The sequence below is a fragment of the Anolis sagrei genome, chromosome 3, assembly GCF_037176765.1.
Source record: "Anolis sagrei isolate rAnoSag1 chromosome 3, rAnoSag1.mat, whole genome shotgun sequence".
In the NCBI taxonomy this organism is placed as follows: Eukaryota; Metazoa; Chordata; class Lepidosauria; order Squamata; family Dactyloidae; genus Anolis; species Anolis sagrei.
In genome coordinates this window covers 190969155-190988351 of record NC_090023.1, presented here as the reverse complement: position 1 = coordinate 190988351, position 19197 = coordinate 190969155, and the positions used below count along the sequence as shown (strand labels likewise).

Here is a 19197-nt window from a genome sequence, read left to right as displayed (position 1 = left end):
TTGATTTAGTGAGTGTGATTTTATCTCTCCAGATATCTTCCCAATCTTTCAAGAGGATGGTGTGTTTCAGATCTAAAGCCCATGAGATCATATTTTCTTTGATAAGCTCCTTTTCTGTTCTCCATTCTAACAGTTTTTGGTAAAAAGTTTTAATCACCTTCCTCTCCTTCACCATTACCTTGTCCCAAAATGAATCAGTTGAGGCGAAACCTATTTTATTCTCCTCCTTAAAGGTATCCATAACCTGATGGTAGTGAAACCAGGAGAATTTTTTATCAAGGGACTTCAGTTCTTCTATAGACTTCATTTTGTATTGATTTCCAACCTTTGTTAGTAGGACCCTATATGTGTACCAGCTATCACTGGGGAACTCCCTTTTTTGAAAGGCCTCAATGGGGGAGATCCAGAGGGGTGTTTTATCATAGAATCTTGATCTGTACTTCTCCCAAACCTTCAGCAACGCAGCCCTGATGATATGACTAGTGAAGTTTTTTTCTATACTGGCCTTCCCGTGCCATAAGTAGGCATGCCAGCCCCTCCTTAACTCTGCACCCTCTAGATTTAACAGTTTTTTCTTTTTAAGGGTTGCCCACTCCTTAACCCATGCCAGTGCTGAGGCCTCAAAATATAACTGGAAGTCCGGTAACGACAATCCTCCCCTTTCCCTCGCATCTATCATCGTCGTGTATTTGATTCTGGGATTTTTACCATACCAAATAAATTTTTGTATATCTCTTTTCCATATTCCGAAATAATGGTTTGTTCTGAGTATCGGGAGCATTTGGAATAGAAAACTCATCTTAGGCAAGATATTCATTTTTATCAGAGCCACTTTCCCCATAATGCTTAACTTAAGCTGTTTCCATTTTTCTAAGTTTTTGGAGATCTCTTTCCAGGTCTGTTCGTAGTTGTTCTTAATCAGCTGTATATTACTTGCCGTTAAGGTTATACCTAAGTATTTGACTTTTCCAGCTATACTGAAATGTGTGATCTTCTCCAGTTGTGATTTCTTGGTTTTACTGATGTTCTTTGTTAATAATTTGGTCTTTTGTTTATTTATCTTTAGTCCTGCCACCCTTCCATACTCCTGAATCACTTCTATCCAGTTTGCAATGCTCTCTGCTGGGTTAGATATTATACAAACAATATCATCGGCATACGCTTTTATTTTGAACTCATCTTTTCTTATGTTCACACCCTTTAGACTTCCATCTCTCCTTATCTCTTCCAGGAGGATCTCCAATGACCATATAAATAAAAGGGGTGAGAGGGGGCAACCTTGCCTAGTACCTCTCTCAATATGGATATTGTCTGTGAGGTGGCCATTTACCCTTATCCTAGCTCTTTGATTTGTGTATATAGCCTTCAATATATTATTGAATTGGAAACCCATGTCTCTCTCCTTAGCTAAATGCGTCATGAAGTCCCAGTTCACTCTATCGAAGGCCTTCTCGGCATCTACAAATAAAAGGCCTAATTCTCTTTGGTGATTGACTTCGTGGAACTCTATAATATCTATAATAGTTCTTATATTTTCACCCATTTGTCTTCCCGGAAGGAATCCATTTTGGTCTTCCTTGATTACCTCGTTCAGATAGATTTTTAATCTATTAGCCATTGTGTGTGCAAATATTTTATAATCGATGTTCAATAGGGCAATTGGCCTGTAATTTTTGACATTCTCTTCCTCTGAACCCGTCTTATGTATTAAAGAAATGGTCGTCTCTTTCCAGGAGTCCGGGATTCTTGCTTCATTTAACATATTGTTAAATAATATCTTCAGATGTGGTATCAGCTCGTCTCTAAATAACTTATAATATAACGCTGTTATTCCATCCGGTCCCGGCGATTTTTCCATGGGGAGGTCACTTATTGCTCTAATTATCTCACTCTCCTGTATCGACTTATTCAATAATTCCCTTTGTTGTTCTGAGAGCTTCTCCATCTTATATTTTGACAAATATTTAACTATTTCCTCTTGTGGTGTATTTTCTTTTTTATAGAGTTCCTCATAGAATTCCTTGAATTGTCTGCTGATCCCTTCCTCGTCTATATAATCGATCCCTTCCTTGGTTATCTTCATGATATGTTGAGATTGTCTTTTTTCTCTAAGTAATTTAGCTAAGAGCTTGCCCGGTTTATTGGCTTGTGCATAATATTTGGCCCTCAGGTATTTCATGTTTTTTGCTATATATTCCAACTGGTATGAGTCCCTTTGTTTCCTCAGCATCTCTAACTCTATCATGATTTTTTTTCCCCTGGTTTCTTTTTAAGTAGACTCTCTTTTTCATCGATACTCTTCAGCAGTTTAGTTAATTCCTCATTTCTCTTTCTGTTACGTATTATTCCTTGCTGGATTAGGTGGCCTCTTAAAACCGCCTTCCCGGCGTCCCATACCACCTCTTCCTTTACTTCTTTATTGGCGTTTAACTCAAAGAATTCTTTAATTTTATTTCTACACATTTCTACATCTTCTTCTTTTTTAAGTAGGAATTCATTTAATCTCCAAATTCTTTGCTGTTTGTCACTGAACACCTTTAATGTTATGGGACAGTGGTCAGAATTGTCCCTGGGCAGTATTTTTATCTTTTCTGTTTTGGTTATAAGGGTCTTAGACATCCACACCATATCAATTCTGGACCAGGTGGAGTGGCGAGCTGAGTAGAACGTGAAATCTCTACCTAAGGGATTTTTAGTTCTCCACACGTCGTGCAAGTGCCAATCCTTTTTTAATTTTAGGAATCTTTCCGGGAGTCTCCCACAGTTCTCTCTTGCCCTCTTCTTCCCCGTCTTATCAATCTTACAATCTAGTACTCCATTAAAGTCCCCTAAGAGAATTAAATTATCAAATGTCTGTTCTCTTAGTTTCATTCTGAGTAATCTTAGGAAGTTTGTTTTGGGGCCCGTGGGGGTATATATATTGCAAATGAGTAGTACTTGATTCCCTAGTGAGATTTTGATAGCAATCATTCTTCCCTCATTGTCTTTGAAAGCTAGAGTGGCCTTATACGTGTGTGTGTGTATTTGTGTATATATGTCTGTTTGTGTATATATATGGTTTTGCGCATGCATTGTAATGCATTTTTTGTTTTTTGGCTTTTTAATTCTCTTCTGCTGTATTTTTCAGTATTTTTATGAGTGATGGTCACTTGTTGGTCTGATAGGTGTATTGTATCCAAATTTGGTGTCAATTCATCCAGTGGTTTCTGAATTATGTTAATCCCACAAACAAACATTACATTTTTATTTATATAGATTTCTTCTTAGGAGCCCCCAGTGGCACAGTGGGTTAAAGCACTCAGTTGCTGAACTTGCTGGCTGAAAGTTCTCAGGTTTGAATCCGGGAGCAGCATGAGCTCCTGCTGTTAGCCCCAGCTTCTGCCAACCTCGTTACCTCTCTGGCAATAAGGTAATGGCCTTCCATGCAGTCATGCTGGCCACATGACCTTGGAGGTGTCTATGGACAACGCTGGCTCTTCGGCTTAGAAATGGAGATGAGCACCAACCCCTAGAGTCAGGCACGACTGAACGTACTGTCAGGGGAAAACCTTTACTCTGGTGAAGTGTGAATTTTAACCTACAGTCATGTACAATTATAGGTAGGTGTTTAAAGGTGTAAGTATTTAAAATAGAATAACTAGGGGGATGGTAGCCAGCTCAGCTCACTCTGAGATGGGTTGCCATGGAAAAAGGGGAGGAGCCAACTGCCACTTGGCAAGAGCAGGCATTTTAAATAGGCAGTCTGTGGTCAGAGAACCGCAGGGAAAGCTGGTTCTACTGTGTTGAGAATCAGGAAGGTTTAGGCTTTTAGCCTGTGTGGTTTAAATAGGTCAAGTTGACTTATTTAAATTAGTAGTTAGGGTTTAAGCAAAAAGGGGAAGAGAACCCCAGTAAGAATCTTTACTGTAACAAAGATAACAGAGGGAAAGAATAGGCTAGTACCTGGAGTGATCTGTTAAGGAAAGAAACACATTTTGAAGGAAATAAGTTTAAAACCTGTCTAGTGGAAAGAACAGTCCTCTTAAGAGTTGTTTTATGAAAGGTTATAAATGTAACCACTAAAGGAATGTACTTCTAAGAGTTAAGAAACATTGAAACCATTAAGCTTCTATACTTCAATAAACTTATTACAGTTTCTCTTAAATCTAAGTCTCTGTTTTGTATACTTTTGAGTCAAGCTGCGCTACACATCAAAGGAAGATAAACAACATATTACAAGCTAGTGGCTGTGTTATCAATTGTATAGATTCATTACAAATTGTAGGAGACCCTGACAAATCAGTAACGTCCCTACAATTGCTGGCATCGTTACATTTACCTTTACCTATTCAGATTCTGAGATCTAAAATATGTTAGCTCTTCACCATTTGAAGAACAAAACCAATCACTGTTGTGCTCAATATAAGCATTTATTTTAGAATTATTTTTTAAAAAACCACAGATCTCTGCGATTACATTTCACAAATACCATATATTACAGTGAAAAGGAAAATACATAGCTCTAGTTGTAAGTAAAGTTAATAGGAACAGGCTTGAAAAATCCATAAATTCTTCATCTAAAAGACTGCGCATCAGATCCTTGATTCTAAAAGGCCTGTGTGCTATTGTATACCACTGGAATGCAGTATGGTGAAACATGTACAGGGGAAAGAAAACAGCTCGTTTCATGTCTAATTTTGACTGTATGGAACTGAAACGGACAACAAAGCACCATTCCAGACATCATTCAAGCTAAAGAAGGAAGGTGAATCCAGCCACAGCACATCCAGTAATACCTAGGTAACAAAGATTTTTTTTTGGTACTCATAGATCAGAAAGGCAGCCACTGTTCAATGACATGTTCATATCCAAAATCATCGCCTATACCCTTTGCCCTGGCAGTGGAGAAGTACTAACAATGCAATTAAGCATATATTGGATGTAAAATGCCATACCCTACATAATTACAATCACCACAAGACAATCTTGTACGTAGATGACACAAGGCTTATGGTTGTCAGAAACTACACACAGTCCAGGAGGTGGATAGCCTACCAGACATTTTCTGCCTTCCCTGAAAAAAAATGTTCTTGGAAGCATTTCTTCCTATATAAGTGTGCCCTGATGGACTTACATGCTGGCAATGGCGGTGCTATAAATCAATGCCAAGCACCTGCCATTTAAATCATCCCCATAGAGCATTGTCAGGCTTTTAGAAGGCATCCCTCCCAGTGGCCTGATAATGTTATGTGCAAACACAAGATGGACAAATCTGTAGTTGACAGGAGAGAGTGGTGGCTTAAGGAAGGCAATGTTCAGCATCAACATTCCCATCTAAAGCAGATATTCTTCATTCATCAGGATTTATAGATGAGTAGACCCACCTTTCAATAATTGATTCAGTATGTCTACTCTAGCTGGATTAACCAAAAGGAAGGAGCCATGGTGGTGTAATGGGTCAAACCCTTGTGCCGACTGAACTGCTGGCCTGAAGATCGGCAGTTTGAATCTGCAAAACAGGGTGAGCTCCAGTCTGTCAGCCCCAGCTTCCCATGCAGGGACATGAAAGAAGTCTGTCACAGGATGGTAACACATCCTGGCACCCCCTTGGCAATGTCTTTGCAGATGGCCAATTCTCTCACACCAGAAGCGACTTGCAGTATATTCTCAATTAGCTTCTGACACAATTATTTTTAAAAAAAACCAAAAAGGATTCAGGATTTCATTAACTGGGAAGCAGGGTTGCAGGGTTGGGAAGCAGGGTTGACCCATTGTACAAAGTGTTCCAATAGTAGAATTCGCTTTTGGCTAAGTGATGATATCTTCTGAAACCTGGGAGGGTGGAGGAAATTGTGTAGGTAGAATACAGCCTAAATGGTGTGTGTGTGTGTAAGCCCCACCGGCTCCTTGAGAGACTTGAAAGAGATGGGAAAAGTTAATTTAATTTTCCCATTTAAATCCATGGATAGTGGCTGGATTGGGTTCTGTATGTTTCTTTATTCAAACAATAAAAGTGTCAATCAGTTAATGAATGTTTTTTTAAAAATATATATCCTTAGGTTCCCTGTGACTCGGCTCACCAGTAACTACATCTACTGGCTATACCAAGGCAAAAAAATGAATTTAACAAGACAGTCATTGTCTCTAAATCTAGGGCAAACACTCGGCACAATGGTAGCTATGGGAACATTCTTTCCATTTGGAAATACCAATTGAAAACTCTACATTTTGAATTTGTGTTTGATGAATCTGACACAGCAGATAAATAGGGGATATGACTGTCAAACCACACTTAAATCTGGGATTGAAGCTGGACTGTTTTTACTGTATAGTCTCTTGTGCTAATGCAACTGAGCAGTGTGTTCTGTGAGCAGCTGGCTAACTGTGTTGGCACTTGGAGTCTATAAACATTACTGCTGGCATGGGTGGCTACGCCTGCAGCGTAACATTTGGGGTTTTGTGCTGCACCAGAACAGCTGCTGGCATAGTGCAACCTAAAACAGTCTTATGTCTGGGTCGTTTGAGAGCTGCTCCATTACAAGTCCAAGGAAATGACACAATACTACCAAAATAGAACAACCACTACAGCAAAACTGTAGAGTGGACATGTCGATTATCTGGCTACAGCCTGGAAATAATGGAACGACTGGTAGGAAAGCTTTGGCGTCTTTGTGCCCAACACATCGTGCCCAGCACACCTGAATATCTTTTGTCGTGTGTCGTATGAAATTTTGTCTTTACACTGTATTTTTTACCAGCCTCCACATAAAACTGTGGAAAGCGAAGCGTGTTTTGGTTGTTGCCCATATAAAACGGTGATAGACCTGTTATGTCATTTGTTGTGTGGGTTGGGATGAAGAGTTGACAGGAATTCCATGCTCTCGTTTTTCTGTAGCAGCAGAGAAATAGAAAAGATCTTGATACAGCACAGCTACAGAGGTAGTTGTAGCTTGAAAAGTAAGGCTGTAAAGATTCCTGCTTTTAGGTTGATCCTGGTTCAAGCCTGGCACCCTGGCTTTGGAGCAGATGCCTCGAAAGGAGAGCAGAAAAAGGGTATCTCGACCCGAAAAGCATGCTAAGTCCACTTTCCATTAGGAAAACACAACAGAGATGCAAACAGGACAGTCTTTTAGACACTTGGTAACAAACAGTTTGACTGAAAACAATTACAAGCCTTATGTACAATACAAATATTTGCTGTCCTAGAACAGAGTTCTAAGTGGTTTTAATAGTGACCTAATATCACTCTACAGCAAAGTAAGCCATTAACAATGCAATCCGATGCATATCTACATATAAGGAAATCCCACTAAGTTCAGTGGATTTTACACTCTGGTAACTGCGTATAGGACAGTCGACAAAGAGGGAAACAATCATTAAAGGCAATATTATCCACAACTGGAACAAACATCAGATTTTTCCAATTCTTATGAGACGACAGATGCTAGAAATTTATATACAATACTTTAAATTACACTTCGAACAATGTAAACAGAGAGAAGCATCAAGGCATCACTTCTGCCAAATTTAGGGCATCAGTATCTAAATTATCCTATCTCTACACAGGCAACTTTGTGTCCTACTCCTTCATAAGAGCGGAGAAACACTTGTCTGTTGTCACATGCTTGTAATCTACTCTTGTAAAGAAGTATAACTTTTAAAATAGTTTTGGTCTGCTTAGAAAAGAAATCACCTTTTCTTAGTTGGTTTAGGAAAAACACTCTGCCATTTTAAATGTTCAGCTGCAAAAAGCCAGTGAATTTGGCCCTAGGTTCAAATGCCTTGGAAAATACTTCATAACACTGAAACTAGACTTGTGGAGAGTTAAGCACCAACAAGATGACACTCAACCTGTCCCTATAGGTAGTTTGCAGCTGTCATGCTCTGCGATAACCCTCAGGTGTTCTGAAGCTACTAAGGGACAATCTTGCATGCATCAGATTGAGTACAAGGACAGTACTGTGAAAACGAGTTTTCAATTGTTTCGAACTCTTTCCTGCCCTTGCCATCCCACCTGGCATGCTTTGGATGTGTATTCCCTTGGACCTAAACTTGGATCTGGCTGCCATCATTGACCACCTGAAAAAAATACATTTCAGGCCACTATGAAAAGAAAAGGAAGAAGAAAGGAACGGTTTCCGCCAGTGTGTTGCATAGCAAAATATCAGGCAATCTTTCAAAACCATGAGTTCTGTAAGAACGATCTGCCTCTGCCGTGGTTCTACAGTGTTGGTTTTTGTGACTCCTTTCTTTTATTTATTTGTTTTTTCAAATCTCAACTAAAATACTCAATGTACTGTCATCAGCTTGTCAGTACAACCTGAGAATGAATTATTCAAGAGATGTGCAAGCTTCATCTCAGTAGTCCTAGCTGCTGCCTGTGGAAGAACATACTGAGCTACACATATTCAGATTGGAATTTTCAGATTCTGTTTCAGTCTCAGCTTCATCGGTAGTTTCGGGAGGAGAAATGGACTCGTTCATTTGATCTTGACTCTTCTTCAATCTGTATAAAATAGAAGAAGATATTGATTATGTCAAAATAGCAATGAAAACAGTGTGTTGCCAAAGGCAGTAGGATTTCAAATGAATCTGTGGCCAATTAGGATGTTTTTGAATGAATCTCCAAAAGCTTCTTTCACATATTTTCTTCTATATATTTATTTTGTGTGTATATTTTGGCAGAGGTGTTCAAGCTCCACAGCTGTTTCAAATATCACATCTGAGTAACTATTGTTAGTCTTGCCCAAAGTAGATCCATTGACTCAATGGGATTTGCCTATGTGTTGTCATATCAATCAAGATAAATCAAATGGGTCTATTCTGGTTGGCACAAATCAACATGATTTCAGATACACTTTCTTATATTACCACTGTAAAATTCACGTTCTCCTTCAGAAACCTGGTCCAGGTATCCCAACTAAATAAAATGATGTGGTTACCCACCATGGTTAACAGTATGATGCAGCAGCTAAACAAGCCAATGGGATTTTGGGCTGCATCAAAAGGAGTATACTGAGGGAAGACATGGTGCCTTTGTATTCTGCTTTGAATCATAGAATCATAGAGTTGGGAGAGACTTCATGGGCCATCCAGTCCAACCCCCTGCCAAGAAGCAGGAAAATTGCATTCAAAGTACCCTTGACAGGTGGCCACCCAGCCTCTGTTTAAAAGCTTCCAAAGAAGGAGCCTTTCGTTAGACATCACCTGGAATACTTTGTCCAACTCTGGGCACCATGGTTCAAAAGAGATATTGATAAGCTGGAATGTGTCCAGAGGAGAGCGACTAAAATGATTAAAGGTCTAGATACATGCCCTTTGAGGAGCATCTTAAAGAACTAAGTATATTTAGCCTGCAGAAGAGAAGGTTGAGATGAGACATGATAGCTATGGATAAATATGTGAAAAGGTGTAATACAGTAAAGGACATTCCTTATGGAAAAATTAATAGGAAAAATGGACAAGCGACCAGAAACCAATGAAGCAAGCCAAATACAGAAGCTGGTGACATACTTATATTACTTGAAATGCCTTTTAGATACAGGAGTTTTTATCAGGAAATTCCCTAAAGGATCTTGGAAGCTAGACAGGGTCAGACCTCGTTAGTCCTTTGATAGAGAATGCCAACAAATATCAAGTGCTGCAGGCTATATTTCAGAAAAAAAATACCAAATCACCTCTGAGGAGTCTTGGGGCCCTTCTACACAGCCATATAACCCAGAATAACAAGGCAGATAAGCCACAATATCTGCTTTGAACTGGGTTATCTGAGTTCACACTGCCATACAATCCAGTTCAATGTGGATTTTATACAGCTGTGTGGAATGGGCCCTGGTCTTAGGAAACCTTTTGAAATCCATGGGGTCAACAGACAATTTGAATACATGCTTCTACATGCAGCATTTTTTACTATTAGAATGCTAATCTGTTTTTGAGCAGTGAATCCAAGGGTAGTGAACAGCCTTTCCCTGTGTGACCCCATCCTCTTTCTGTGAACTTGAAGTAATTTATCTTAGGAATTAAGCCAAAACAAACATTCACCCCCCAGCCCTGCATGAATCATATGCCCAAACTCACTTTTCTCTGTTAAAGATTACAAAGTCTTGCTGAATTGCATCAAGGCAGTCCTGGAGGTAGTCATTTTCCTATTAGAGAAAACAAAACAATTAACATACTTTAAACATCTAATCTGATTTCAGCTTATGTTCATGAATGATATTTATTTGGGCAGTATGAATGCTTGGTATAAAACAGATATAGAAAAAATATTTGAGTCATCCATAATCATGGTTATTGCATGCTACATTTTGTTTTCATTTTCTTTAGATCACTTTAGAAATACATTCCCTGTAATATATTGTGGTAGCATGGTGTAGTAGTTAAACTGTCACTAGGACAGGAGTTCCCAAATTAAGGCATTAGATTTGACACCCCCCCCCCCAAGGTTATTGACCCGGCCCCTGCCCTAAACTTCAGTCTTAGGGTTGCCCTAAGTCAGAAGCGACTTGAAGGCCCATAACAACAACAATCCTAATTAACTCTCCAGTCCTCGAACAAGATATGTGCAGTGTGCATAGGAATTCATTCATGTTTTTTTCAAACTATAGTCTAGCCATCAACAGTCTGGGGGTCCTCTGTCTGGTCCTCTGTCTACAAAGTTTGAGGACCCCTGTTCTAGATTTCTGGATGGCTTTGAACTCGGTCATCAGAACATAGAAACAATTGTGTACTATAAACACCCATATTTACCCAGTCAACATGGTCATCCAAAAATGGTACCCCAAAAAGTAACCTTTTCAATAAATTCAATCAAAAAGTAAGTTTTCAATAAATGGAACCAAAAAGTAATATTTCTAGTCTATCAGCTTAACTTTAAGACCTGTGGATTATTATTACATAGATATAATAGAGGACGGAAAACCATGTAATCTGCACTGAGTTCCTTGGAGGTAGGCAAGATAAACATGTAAAAACAAAAAAACCACATTATAGGATGGATGTTGTTATTGACTTATCAAGGAATTGTGAGTCTTTGTTCTTGCAATGGTTGGAATTCTCTACCAACTTCATACAATACCCCCCCCCCCCCCCCAAAATGCACATTTTAATTTCTTTAGTAGTTCAAGGAAGAGTGAGGAGTGTTGGAGAAACATTTGGTCATGTCCTGTAGCCAGACACAGAACAACAAGAATGCTTCTCTGATACTTCCCACATCCACTGATCACTAAATGACTATGGTGTAGTGGTGGAGCAGCCAAAAGGTGAATTATGTAAGGCAGTGGTCCCTAAACTATGGTTCATGGACCACCAGTGGTCTGCAAGAATGAAAATATGGTCTGCAGCCTCACCATTACTTCATTGTTGCCTTGAAACCATGCAGCACGAGAGCGACTGGTCACACAAAACACTCTTATAGTTCTGAGGCAACTGTGATGTCAGGAGGGGAGAGGTTGACTACCCATGAAAGATTACTACTACCACATCAGCTCTAGATTATTAAATATGGTTTTCTGTTGGTAAGCAGATGGCAACTAGCGGGTGGCATATTTTTTGTATCTGAAACTAGAGCTGATGTGGTCTATCCAATGCAATTTTCTGAATCAACACCCCAAATAACCAAACCAAATCTAAAATTAAGGAATGAGAGAAGAGACATATTGTAGTACTGTATGCAAAATTTTTACACTAACTCTCTTTTGACCCATAACAGTATTTCTGGTCTGTGTCTCTCAGGAAACTGCTGAGAGTGCCTTGGACTGCGAGAAGATCCAACCAGTCCATCCTCCAGGAAATCAAGCCCGACTGCTCATTGGAGGGAAGGATACTAGAGACAAAGTTGAAGTACTTTGGCCACATCATGAGGAGATAGCAAAGCCTGGAGAAGACAATTATGCTGGGGAAGGTGGAAGGAAAAAGGAAGAGGGGCCGACCAAGGGCAAGATGGATGGATGGCATCCTTGAAGTGACTGGATTGACCTTGAAAGAGCTGGGAGTGGTGACGGCCGACAGGGAGCTCTGGCGTGGGCTGGTCCATGAGGTCACAAAGAGTCGGAGACGACTGAACAAATGAACAACAACATTTATATCATTATTTTTCCCTATAAGAGCCTTAGGGTAATACCCTGGGCTATCTCCCTATTTTTGTCTTAAGAGAAGGATGGGTAGGTTAGGGTCAGAGATTATGGACTGTTTAGGGTCACTCAGTGTGTAGGACACACAGATATAATATTTAAATACATTAAATGCATCTTATCATAAAAACTCATTTTCTAAATTATATTGTTTTAAGTTATTTAAGTGCTATGTGTGCTAATAAAAAAATACAGCCATAGTATATGAAGCTGATACAACACACTACTCAATAAGAGTACTGCCACTGCAAACAATATTCTGTTGACAACCATATTTAAATATTAATATTTTCATTCATCCACAACTAAGAAGTTCACATTAAAACATTTCATCAATTATAATTCAAAAACTGCAATTCATGTTGTTTGTGCCCATGCCGCCTTTTATATATTGACCAAACAAGCAGAAAATTAAAATTCATACATAATTGAACATAAAAGTTGCATTAGAAATTCTAATATAGATACTTCTTTAGGAGAACATTTGTTATAGAAAAAATAGCTTATGCTTTAAGATATTTTATTGCTGAATTTGTTCACCAGTGTAGGTTTTATAATTTACTTTTCACATTATATTATTGTAAAGAGAAGTTTTTTGGGTATTAAGATTTAATATAGGTTTTCCTACTGCTTTGAGTGATTGAGTTAATTACAGGAGCTATTTGTAAAAGGAATAAAACAGCTGTAGATAATTCTGACTCTAATAGTGTGTGTTCACACTCATTACATTTGAAAGAATTTCTCCAGGTTGCCCTTTGAAACACTTCACCACCATCTAGTTAAGAAAGTAGGTCATTGTAAATTTAAATCCTCTCCTAATTAGGTTCATTAAGAACTTATGCAGGTAAATGAGCAAGTCACATCCTTTTTAAAAAACGTGTTTGTATACTATTCACTTGAATTCTTTCTGGATAAAGCTGAAAACGCAATCTCATAATGGAGAGTCAGAATATGAATATGAATTAGTAAATCATGCTTGGCATTGTATTCATATATATTTGGTTCCTTATAGAGCGAGATCCTTATGTATTACACAATTTATTTTATAAATAGATTAAAATATTACAGAATCAAGTTTACAGCAGTTTAAAAAGAAAAAGAGTTACAAACTGATGAAGATTTCATGAAATGGTTTCAAAGATCTTGGAGACAACAGTCTCTAATTTCAAGGATCTTAGGATTTCTGAGGATTTTATGCCTTATATTCTGATGGAATTGAATTTTAATTGACATCTCCATGTAATTCCACCTTTTGTTTAAATATTGGTTAGAGCAAGGGTCCTCAGACTAAAGTCCAAGGGCCAGATACGGCCCTCTAAGTTCTGTATTCGGACAAGCACACCACAACAAGGTCCACCCTCTAAGGTCCTTATCTGGACAAGCATACCACAACAACAACAATCCTATCTCATCAGCCAAAAGCAGGCCCACACTTCCCATTGAAATACTAATAAGTTTATATTAGTTAAAATTGATCTTCATTTTAATTGTTGTATTGTTTTAAAGTGTTTTTTGCATTACAAATAAGATATGTCCAGTGTGCATAGGAATTAATTCATGTTTGTTTTTTCCAAATTATAATCTGGCCCTTCAATAGTTTGAGGGACTGTGACCTGGCCCTCTGTTTAAAGAGTTTGAGGACCCTTGGGTTAGAGAAGAATACGCCTCATATTGTGCCCTTGTTATCTCCATATTAGATTACTGCAATGCACTCTATGTGGGGCTGCCTTTGAAGACGGCCCGGAAACTGAAGTTGGTTCAAAGATCAGTGGCCAGATTATTAACAAGAGCTGGTTATAGGGAGTGGTCACCCCTCCCTCTCGTTTAAACAGCTCCGCTGGCTGCCAATAAGTTTCCGGTATCAATTCAAGGTGCAGGTGATTACCTACAAAGCTCTTAACACATCTTCCCCTACAAACCAGCACATACCTTAAGATCATCTGAGGAAGCTCTGCCCTCACTTCCACCACTGTCTCAAGCACGGCTGGTGGGAATGAGGGAGGGGGCCTTCTCGGTGCTGGCCCCTAGGCTCTGGAACTCTCTACCTAAGGAGATCAGATTGGCACCCATCTTATCCATTTCCCACAAGGACTTAAAAACCTAGATGTTCCACTGTAAATTTGATTAGGCAGTTCACCAGAGAATTGGTTCGATCTCACCATAGCTCTTTGTACTTTAGTTGGCCCACCCACATGTCATCCTGTTACTGTCTATGGCTAAGGACATTCCCTCTCAGCTATGACCTTATTGAATTGAAGCAAATCTTGCACTTTCCCTTGGCTCCTTCTAGGAATACCCTGATTCCTCCACCCTCAATCTTTCCACCATGACACTGTTTTTAAAATGTGTATTGTGATTGGGAAATGTTTTTTTTTCTGATGTTTGTTGTCAATTTTATTTAAATTTGATTTTATTGTGTGTGTTTTACTCTGTATTTTCGGGCTTGTCCCCTTGTAAGCCGTCCCAAGTCCCTTCAAGGAGATGGTGGAGTGGCATTAAAATAAAGTTATTATTATTATTATTATTATTATTATTATTATTTTACTGACACAAAAACACAGTATGCCACAACAAACGAGATATAAATGCTGGATTTCGTATCACAAAATTACAAGTCGAACACTTCCTAAGCATCTAGGATTGTGTGATGTATTTTCAAAGGTTGCGCGTAGATCCAAGTAAGGTGGTCTTTTGCAGTTGACAGATTATTATTATTATTTATATTGTGACCGTGTTCAAATTATCATATTATTCTCTTAAAATATTTTAGTCTAATTAGATCTCTGTCTACTCATATAAAATCTATGTGATAAAAGTTTGTTGTTCTATCAGTTTTACATCCACATTTTATATATTATAAAAAACATTGACAAATAGCTACAATCAATAACAATAAGAACATTATTGCCTTTTGTAGATACGTATTTGCCATATTGCTTAGTACCAGGCTTTTCTAGTTGTCCCTTAACGTCAGTGTACTTAGGAAATTGACTGTGTATGGGTTTCTTGCTCTAAGTTCTCCTTGGGAAAAAGCAACCACAACAACAACAACAACAGGAGTATAAGCAGCTGGTACAACACACTGTTCAACAAAAGACTGGTTCCTTGCCACTGCAAACAATTTTCCTTTGACAGCCCGATATGGGAAGGAATGGCAGAACAGAAGCTGAAATTATTGGAGACAAATGTCCTTCATTTTCATACAAATGAAGTGAAAAACAGAATAATTATTTGGTTTCTGGCTCTGCAGGTTTTCTATAAGGTACACACTTATTCAGATGCAATATATCCTAAAAGATACCTGATTTTGCCTGCCTTTGGAAAGCTTAAGAGAGTCAAACTGAGTGAGTACTTCTTAGAAAAGAGACCATTGTCTGAAAGTGTAAAAACTATTTACTTCGCCTTCAGATAATAACCATAGCTACTTCTGATAAAGACTGTATAATTTTTTTGGATATGTGTGCCAGCTGCACCAGTACTCTGAGAAGCCAGACTTGGCCACGGTGGTCCATGCTCTTGTCACATCTTGTTTAGACTACTAAAATGTGCTCTATGTGGGGTTGCCTTTGAAGACTGTTTGGAAGCTTCAAGTAGCCAATGGGTGGCAGTCAGGTTGCTCACTGGAGTGGCATACAGGGAGCATACAACCCTCCTGTTGTGTCGGCTCCACTGGCTGCCAGTCTGTAACTGAGCAGAATTCAAAGTGCTGGCTTTAGCCTATAAATCCCTAAATGGTTCCAGTCTATCTTTCCTCTCCGAACGCATCTCTCCCCATGAGCCAGCTAGACCACTAAGATCTACTGAGGAGGCTCTGCTCTCAGTCTCACCACTTTCGCAGGTGCAGTTGGTGGGGACAAAGGACAGGGCCTTCTCAGTGGTGGCCCCTCAGCTATGGAACTCCCTTCCCAGGGAGATCGGATTGGCTCCCTCCCTCCTAGGTTTTAGGAAACGGCTTAAGACCTGGTTATTTAAGAAGGCATTAAGTGACTGTAAATATGGAAGTAGTTAAAGACATTCTTGGGATTGTGCAAGGCCTACATGTTTTATGTATTGTGTGTGACTGTTGTTTTATACTTTTATAATTTTAATGGTTTTAATCAATTGTCATTGTTGTTGTTTTATATATGTAACGTATTGAATTTTGCCATTTATTATGTTGGGAACTGCTTTGTGTTCCCCTAGGGATGAGAAAAGCGGTATATAAGTGCAATAAATAAATAAATAAATAAATTCAAAGGCATCACTAAGAGAGTGTATGGAGGGTGCCAGCCACAGGGTGTGACTGACAGCACATTTTTGTGCTGTCAGTCAAAGTTGACAAAGTGAATAATGGTCTGATACAGTATAAGGCAGCTCCCTATGTACAGAAGCACAAAACTCAAACATTTTTATTTATTTTGCCAACTACAAAAAGTCATTTACCGACTGTGAGCTGTCCTTGCTGTTATCCCTGGATTTATTCTTTGCGAGCCTCTTCTTCTTCTTGTGCAGGGGCCTTGACTCCAGGATCATCTCTTCTAACTCAAAGGTGGGATCGCAGTGCAGGCGGCCTTTCTATTGTAATCAGAAAAGGATATTGCTTCAAAGCCAAGTGAATGATAAATCAGATACATTCAAGGCACACAGTAAACCCATATAGTTCAGCACAAGAAAATCCTGAGCTTTATATCCTCATGGCAAATAACAGAGATAAAGGAGAAAAGCAAATGCAGTCATTGCTTTGACTTACATTAGGAACAAAACCTGGCTCCACTTTCTTTTCACATATTTCATCCCAATCCACATTCGATAAATAGGACGATGTCTGGATATTAGCTAGACTTGAAAACCGATGCTCAGGATTGACAGTCAAAAGCTGAAAATAGGAAACACTGAGGAGTGAGACAATGCAGACCTTTACAAACTACTTCGGCATGTTTCAAAAAGAGATGTGCAAACAGATGCAGACTGGGTTTCTTTCTCACCCATTTTAACTGTAAAATATCTATTTGTTTAAGTTTTCCAGTCATTGAAATAGCAATAGAATAGAATTTCATTAATTCATGTTTTATTAGTTGTTCATTTCTTCCTTTCTTTGAATGGAGGACCAGCCAGACATCTGTTGCCTGTAACTTTCTATACAAATGTTATGAAACTTGGAGATATTCTATTAATAGGCCTTCGGTCTGGATAGCACTAAGATTTCCTACGATGCTCTCCCTAAATGCCATAGACCTACTGAAATCTGGAGGAGGCTCCTACAGCTTTAATGTGTAGAAAAGGGATTTTCAGTAGGTGTTGCTTAAGGTAAAGTAAAGGTTTTTCCCTGACATTAAGTCCAGTCGTGTCTGACTCTGGGGGTTGGTGCTCATCTCCATTTCTAAGCCAAAGTGCTAGTGTTGTCCATTGACAACTCCAAAGCCATGTAGCCGGCATGACTGCATCTTCCCGATGGAGCGGTACCTATTGATCTACTCACATTTGCATATAAGGTGTTACTTATTGTACTGTATTTGAAGAACCAATTGAAAACCCCTGCTGATATTTTCTGCAAAAATTAAAACTATAAGAACAGTATTTAGTTTTCTGTCTGGCAACCTTAATTTGGGGAGCTAAAAATATTGACCTGCTATGGGGAGGTGAGGGAGTGAATATTTGGGGTTGCACATAGTCATGCACAGCTCACTTTTGTGATAGGAAAACTGAGGGGTATTTGAATGCGTTTGCTTTCAAACCACATTGCAACTTCCATATTTGTTGAGGATACATTCCCAGACTTCATGTGAATGCATGAAACCATGGATAATAGTGAATCTTAGTATAGTGAACAACAGAGATACTGAGAAGAGGATACCACATGTACAGGAGGCCTTAAGTGAATAAGTTGAGCTGTGGATAAACAAAACCACCACTATTGGTTCTATGAATACTGGGGTTATACTGTAGTGCTGTGCTCCCACACGGTACAGGCGTGTGACAGTCATACCACCTGTCAACTCAATATCTGAATAACTCTCAGAACAAAGAATACCACATGCAGTGCCAGTTGCATTTTAAAAGTTGCCAGGCTGCTTTCCTTTCAAATACAGTATCTGCTTTTGGATCTCCTTTACTTTCTCTCTTCTTACATTTGGGAAGAATAAGAGAGTAAAGCTTCCCAGGGTGGCTTTGACTCAATGCCTCTTCTCTCCCACAGAGATCTGTCTGCATTTTACCAGTGGGATTGTGCACAAAGGTAACACCATTTTCCTCACACAAGCTCATTTCAATGAGATTTATGACAGATAAAAACAAACAAACACATTTTTCTCTTTAGATAGGGAATGGAGTTAGATATGGATTTTTCCACAACCAATCATTTAGATTTTCCTATAATTTTGTTGTTGTGTGTCTTCAGGTCATTTCTGACTGATGGTGATCCTAAGGTAAACCTTTAACAGGACAAGATCTGTTCACAGGAAGTTTTCCTTTGTCTTCCTCTGAGACTGTTTCCCCATCTACACATGCTGTAAAACTAAAATGATGTGGTTTATAAGGGAGGGGTGGCTAGAAAATACACACCCCTAATGGTGGCACAGGTCAACTGAACTTGCTGACCAAAAGGTTGGTGGTTCAAATCTGGAGAGCAGGATGAGCTACCTCTGTTAAGCCCAGCTTCTGCCAACCTAGCAGTTCAAAAACATGCAAATGTGAGTAGATCAATAGGTATTGCTTCAGTGGGAAGGTAATGGAGCTCCATGCAGTCATACTGGCCACGTGACCTTGGAGGCATCTACAGACAATGCCGGCTCTTCAGCTTAGAAGTGAAGATGAGCACCACACTCCAAAGTCGGACTCGACTAGGCTCAATGTCAAGGGGAGACCTTTATCTTTTAATGGGTGCTGAAATGCATATCCACATGGAAAACATGAGTTTTAAAAAGTCTGAGATTGGCAATAAATTGCTCTGCAGCTGATCAGTGTATAGACACTGCAGAGCAGAAATTCAGGAGGAACATGTGCAGCATTCATTTCTCCAAACTGGGAAAGAAAAAAAGTCGTACTAATGAATGGATTCAGTATGAGAGGAGCTTCGTGGATGCTGCAGAACTTTTTTCATGGTTCCCAG

The 19197-nt window shown here is 39.1% G+C and overlaps 1 protein-coding gene across 1 annotated transcript in view; it reads right to left on the bottom strand.

Annotated features, from left to right (window-relative positions):
- Positions 1–4390: 4390 nt before the first annotated feature.
- STK32C (serine/threonine kinase 32C) overlaps positions 4391–19197 on the bottom strand; it is a 278955-nt gene continuing 264148 nt past the window's right edge. The window contains exons 9-12 of the mRNA XM_060768666.2: positions 16840–16965; positions 16533–16664; positions 10057–10124; positions 4391–8485 (exon numbers count right to left, since the gene is read on the bottom strand). Coding sequence (XP_060624649.2) covers positions 8347–8485; positions 10057–10124; positions 16533–16664; positions 16840–16965 — 465 coding nt within the window. The 3' untranslated portion in view covers positions 4391–8346. The remainder of the gene's footprint in view (positions 8486–10056; positions 10125–16532; positions 16665–16839; positions 16966–19197) is intronic.